The sequence below is a fragment of the Solanum lycopersicum genome, chromosome 1, assembly GCF_036512215.1.
Source record: "Solanum lycopersicum chromosome 1, SLM_r2.1".
In the NCBI taxonomy this organism is placed as follows: domain Eukaryota; kingdom Viridiplantae; phylum Streptophyta; class Magnoliopsida; order Solanales; family Solanaceae; genus Solanum; species Solanum lycopersicum.
Window position 1 is genome coordinate 91,662,113 of NC_090800.1, and position 6,391 is coordinate 91,668,503.

General features: G+C 24.9%; 1 protein-coding gene across 1 annotated transcript; it reads left to right on the forward strand.

The window, feature by feature from the left end:
- The first annotated feature begins 769 nt into the window (after window positions 1-769).
- On the forward strand, window positions 770-2,133 carry ERF-D3 (ethylene response factor D.3). The gene has a single exon (XM_004230743.5). The coding sequence runs from the start codon at window positions 933-935 to the stop codon at window positions 1,818-1,820; it is 888 nt and encodes a 295-aa protein (XP_004230791.1). The 5' UTR covers window positions 770-932; the 3' UTR covers window positions 1,821-2,133.
- The last annotated feature ends 4,258 nt before the right edge of the window (window positions 2,134-6,391 follow it).

Consider the following 6,391-nt stretch of genomic DNA (forward strand, 5'->3'; position numbering starts at 1 on the left):
ATTTTATGAAGTATACTAAAATGAAAAGTTTAAAATTGAATGATTATGCAATATAAAAATATATTTTTTATATATACTAAAGTAATAACGCCATATAAATTACATCTTTAATTTTTTATAGAGTACAGTTAAATTTAATCGTGTGCTTATAATTTATTGCAAGAGATAGAGGAACGGACGAGTGAAAAAGAGAAAATTCTGAGATGTGCATCAAGCTGAAGTTGTTTTTACACAAACTTCTTTAGGAACATTTTGTCGTTTAATTGTATCGTTAAAATATTTAGAATAATAATTTCAAAAAACATCGTAAGAAATAATAAAAGTTAAAATATATAGTAATTAGGTATATAAATCGATGATGGAATGGATAATAATTTCATTTTTAAAATCATCTTAATTTTAATTATTTAATTTATGAATTTATTTATAGAATTATTGATTTTTAACTTCTAGTTGATTTTTAATAATAAAATTATAAAATTAAATGTATATAAAAAATTTACACCATAACCTATAACCTAAGTTATCTAACGCTATTAAAACGTCTCACCTTACGCGTCCACTTTTTAATTATTAAATTTATACGTACAGTTCTTAAATAGCCTAAAAAATTAGAGGGAGAAAAAATGGCGTTATATAAGTGGTGAATGGACCCCAAAATTATCTTTAGCGCAAATATAACTGATAAGGCGGTCCAGGCGAAAAAGTAGCGTGTGAACGCGCCCCCACAAATGGTGTCATCAAATACATCACCTGAATAACTGAATCAATTTTTTTACTTAGCTCTAAAAAAATTCTTATTCCGTGTATGGTAAGTGTATGAGCTGTCATCTTCCGCGGTATATAAACCACTGCTTCCCCTTTGACCTTACTTCATAACTCAACACTCTCAAACTTACAAGAAAAACAAAATCAAACGAAAAATTTCAAACATGCATTGGTTAAATAAAAGATTTAGACAAGAAGCAGGAATGAATTCGAATTCGAATTCCCTCCAAAATAACAATCAATTTCAACAGCAGCAACCAAGGCTTACTGGAGATGAAGAGTACTCTGTTATGGTTGCAACTCTGAAAAATGTGATCAATGGTAATATTCCAACGCAAAATTATCAAGAATTCAATGTCTTTTCGCCATATAATTATTCTACTGCCACCACAACCACGAATGTTACTTCTTCTTCTTCGCCTTCTACTAGTATGTCTACTAGTTTCGAACAAGTATTGGGTGTCTCTGCTGAACAAGAACCTTGTCAATTTTGCAGAATTCAAGGTTGTTTAGGCTGTGACATTTTTGGTACCACATTTTCTTCTTCTTCTTCAGCGCCTGCTGCTGTGGCTGCTCCTGTTGCTGATAATAAGAAGAAGAGTAGTAGTAGTAGTACAGCTACAGTCGCAATCGCGAAGAAAAAGAAGAAGAATTACAGAGGAGTGAGACAGAGGCCATGGGGGAAATGGGCAGCAGAAATTCGTGATCCTCGAAAAGCTGCACGTGTTTGGCTGGGAACTTTCACTACGGCAGAAGAAGCAGCTAGAGCTTATGATAAAGCCGCCATTGAATTCAGGGGTCCACGAGCTAAATTGAATTTTTCATTTGCGGATTATACCGTTGACACTCAAGAACAACAGAGCACTTTATCTTCTTCACCACAACAATTACCAGAAGAGCCTCAGCAATCCCAGACAGCGAATAATAATTCCGATTATGGAAATGAAATTTGGGATCAATTGATGGGTGACAATGAAATTCAAGATTGGTTGACCATGATGAATTTCAATGGCGACTCTTCTGATTCTGGCGGGAATGTTCACAGCTTTTAAGTTCCCGTTACTTAAAAGGACAGCCCAGTGCAATAAACTTTTACCGTATGCAGAGTCCAATAATATTAAAAGAAATTAAGCTTCAGTTACTCAAATTGAAAAAAAATAATAATAAGTTAGTATATTATGGTACTTTGCCCTGTTGTAAGTTTTAAAATCAAATTTGGGCTCTATAGTACCTAAAAAAAGAACATAAATTGCGAGTCTATTCATTTTCGGGTTGTGCAGTATGTAGTTCGGCAGAAATCATTATAGTCGAATGAAATGTAAAAATCATGAGGTATTAATGTAAGTAATATTTTGTTTTTGTAAATGTCTTCGTATTTTTAGAGTCAAATAATTTACTCGCTTTACGTTCTTATTTATCATAATTTTTTAGACATTTTATAATGTATATTTTTCATATTAATATGTAAAAAATTATAATTTATAATAATTTTTAAATATCTAATTTTTTTATTTAAAATATTAAATTTAACTTTAAAAATTAATCTAATTAATTTTTTAAAAACGTGATATGACATTAAAAGTGACAGAGGGAGTAATTTCAATCGTAAATTTAAACATATTGTTTTAATGTTCTTTTGACCTTTTAGTGTATGTAAAAGCAAAAAACACTATTTTGTTTTAACAAATATTAAACTATGAGCCTTAAGATTTTTTTTAAATATAAAATTCAAATAATGAAAGATGAAATTATACGGTTAGCGTGAGATTAGATGAAATCACCTGGTGATTTTGATGGCACCGGGCCCACTACATTTGGCAACATGATGTTAAAAAGTTTATTTTATATGTCGACTAAAAAAACGTGCCATATATTAAGCACATCTGAAGCATATTTAACATGTGCTAACTTTATATATAAGGAAAAAAATATTCCCATGAGCGGATATAAATAAAAAGAGTGCTATGCTATCTACTCATTAATTTATTGGGAAATTTACACGAATATATTATTAATAGAAAATATTTACTATTTATAGTAATTTTTTTATTTAATCACTTTTAATTTATTTATAGTATAAATTTAATATATATTACAAAAAACAATTTATCATTTATATATAAATACAAGTTTAAATGATAGTTAATATATTTATCACACATTTTAATACACGTATAATACAATGTTTCAATTTTTTATTAAACAAATATAACATATTTCAAAAAATAATTATAATTCATATAAATTGAATACATAATTCAATTTTAATATATATTACAGATTTAACATAATATTACTATAAATAAAAAATATAGCTAAAATTTATAATTATTTATTAAAATATATCAATTTATATAATTTTTCCTAGTTTTAATTATTCTACTATACCCAAGTTGGGGCAAAGAAAGCTAAACAATAAACATTAAAGTGAGTCCGATATATAGTCACACACCTCTGCTAATATAATATTTTCTTCATTTACTTAAACTTGATTATTACATTAATTATTGTTATTAATTTTTTACTTAATTTTAAAAATTTAAAAAAATAATTTATCACATAGTTTATAATTTATTATTACTTTTATCAAGTTTATAATTTATTATTATTTTTATCATTATACTATGACACTATTTAATTTAGCATAATATCTTTTATCTAAAATACTTGTAAAATTTATTGTCTTGAATAATTTTTTAAATTAGAATAAAATATTTTTTATCGAACTAATAAAAAGTTAACACATAATATTGAAAAGGATAGAAGTGGGATGGAGACATGGAGTGGGACAGAGTCCGTTACTCGGAATTGTTGACACCCCAAATATACCGCGTACGGATTTGATGTTTTTGATACTAATGCTCTTTAATTTCTTGCAAAAAAATTACTCCATTATATTAAATTAATATAATTTTTAGTACAATGTGATTAATATAATTTTTACTATAATATGATTTAACATAATAAAATATATATTAGTTAATTTAAATAAAATTAAATAAATAATAATATTAAACACATAACAACATGTATTTAAGTGGTGTAAACATTCGATGTGAAAAGTTTTACCCAAAGAAAATGAAATATTATATATATCAAATTTTTTAATATTGTAATTTTGGTGTTATAATAATGGATATGGTTAGGGTTATTTATGGGTTATGGTTAAAAAATAAAATTGAATTTTTTGCAATTTCAATCAAACCGATTAAAAAAATTATATTTAATGGGGTTGGTTTTAAATTTTGAAAATTGATATTATTTTATTTGGTTTTGGATATACTAAAAAAAATTACAAAAATAATAAAATCGAACAATTTATTATATATATAAATTTTAAAATTATTTATAAATAAAATATAATTATTTTTGTGAAATTTTAATTAATTTAAGAATTTTAACTTTATAAATTTTTAAAGCCCAACACTTTATCCCAATTGTAACAATCTTAAGTCTAAATTCATAAAAATTAATTTTAGTCTTTACCTTCACATAAAATAGTTACACTTTCTCTTAATTGAAACACTTTTTTCGTGTAATGATAATAGATTTTTGTGGGTTGTTCATGTATTAGGTGTTTGTGTTTTATCTGCGTAAGTTCTCAAAAAGTTACTATTACTTTCAAATCGAATAAACCAGACAAATTGAACCAAATCAAATCAAATCAACAATACCAAACTGACGGTCATTTTTTTCGTTTAGTTTGATTTTAAAAATTTAAAATTCGACTAGATTGATTTGATTTGATTTTATCATATTATTTATATGTGTAATGTGTTAATATAATACAATTGAAAACCTTTTTCAGAATTGCAGAAGTCATAATATTTTTCATTATATGAATACATAATAATCAAAAGTTGACGAACTATAATTTTCATTTTACTATTAATTACAACAAAAGAATATCAAAATTGAACTTTAAAGTACAATTATGATAAAATAATTTTAAAACCAAATCCCCAAATTATGGCATCAAAATTTTAAATACAATACCGTATCCACCTAATTCCAAACCTCACTTTACTATTTTTTCACCTTTTACATTTACTAGAAAAAAAAATGTAAGGTATAATTATAAATTAAAGAGTAATACACAAGTATCATTCTAGATTATAATAAAAAATTCACATATATTTTTAAATTGGGTAAATGTCCAAATATGCTCTTAAACTATTTGAAAAGGTTTAGATATACCCTCATTTTAAAGTTTGATTCACTCATGTCCTAGCCATCCAATTCTTGGTCCAAGTATGCTCTTATGGGCGTTAGTTGTCATGTTGGACATATTCAACTCATTTTTCATTTCAATAAATACCACATGAAAATTGTCATGTCATTTTGACCTTACCACGTGACATTTATATAAAAATGGAAAGATATTCGGACTCATAAATCAACCCCCTTTTAAATAAATTATCCGACCGATTTTCAACAATTATGTTTAATTTTTATTTTTTGATAAATTCCGAAAATAAGTAAGTGATTAATAAAAAAATAGGAAGAATATGAAAAAGATATAAAAAAATTAACACCAAAAAATCATAAATAAATATAGTAACCTTAAATCTAATATTTCAATATTTTTTAGAATTTTTATTTTTACAGTAAATCTCGAAAATGAGTAATTAATTAATAAAAAATATGAAAAGCATGAAAAAGTATAAATTAACGCCAAAAGTTTACAAATAAATATATTAACATTTCATTCTATAATTCTTTTTTAAATTTTTATTTTTTTCGACAAATCCCGAAAATGAGTAATTTATTAATAAAAAGGGAAAAACATAAACAAACTAAAAAATATTACATCAAAAATCACAAATAAATATACTAACCTTAAATTAAATAATTTCTACAATTTTTTTTTAATTTTTTTTTCACATTTTCCTATTTTTATTTGCGAATTTTTGAATAAGTTTTATATTTTTTCTTAATAAACTCATTTTTGGGATTAGCCGGAAAAATTAAAAATTAAAAAAAATATTGAAATTGTTGAATTTAAGGTTACAATATTGATTTTTTTAATTTTTGGCGTTAATTTTATATTTTTTTCATATTTTTTATTAATCAATTACTCATTTTCGAGATTTATAAAAAAAAAAGTGTTTAAATTGAATTTAAGGTTATTACAATTATTTGTGAATTTTGGCATGATTTTAATTTTTTTTTTCATATTATTCCTATTTTTTTTATCAATCAATTACTCATTTTCAGAATTTATCAAAAAAATAAAAATTACACAAAATTGTTGAAAATTGATCGGATAATTTATTTAAAAAGGGAGTGATTTATGGGTCGGATTAGATGTTATGAGTCTGAATATCTTTCCATTTTCATATAAACATCATGTGGTAAGGTCAAAATGAAATGACAATTTCATGTGACATTTACAGAAATGATAAATGAATTGGATATCTCCAACATGACAACTAACGCCCATAAGGCATATGTGGACCAAAAGTTGGACGGCAAGGGCATGAGTGAATCAAAGTTTAAACGGATGGTATATCTAAACCTTTTTGAATAGTTAGGAGCATATTTTACCTTTTTCCCTTTTAAGTTTAATTGGGTCTTATTATTCATAGATTAATATAAAATGAAATAAATAGATTACAAATGC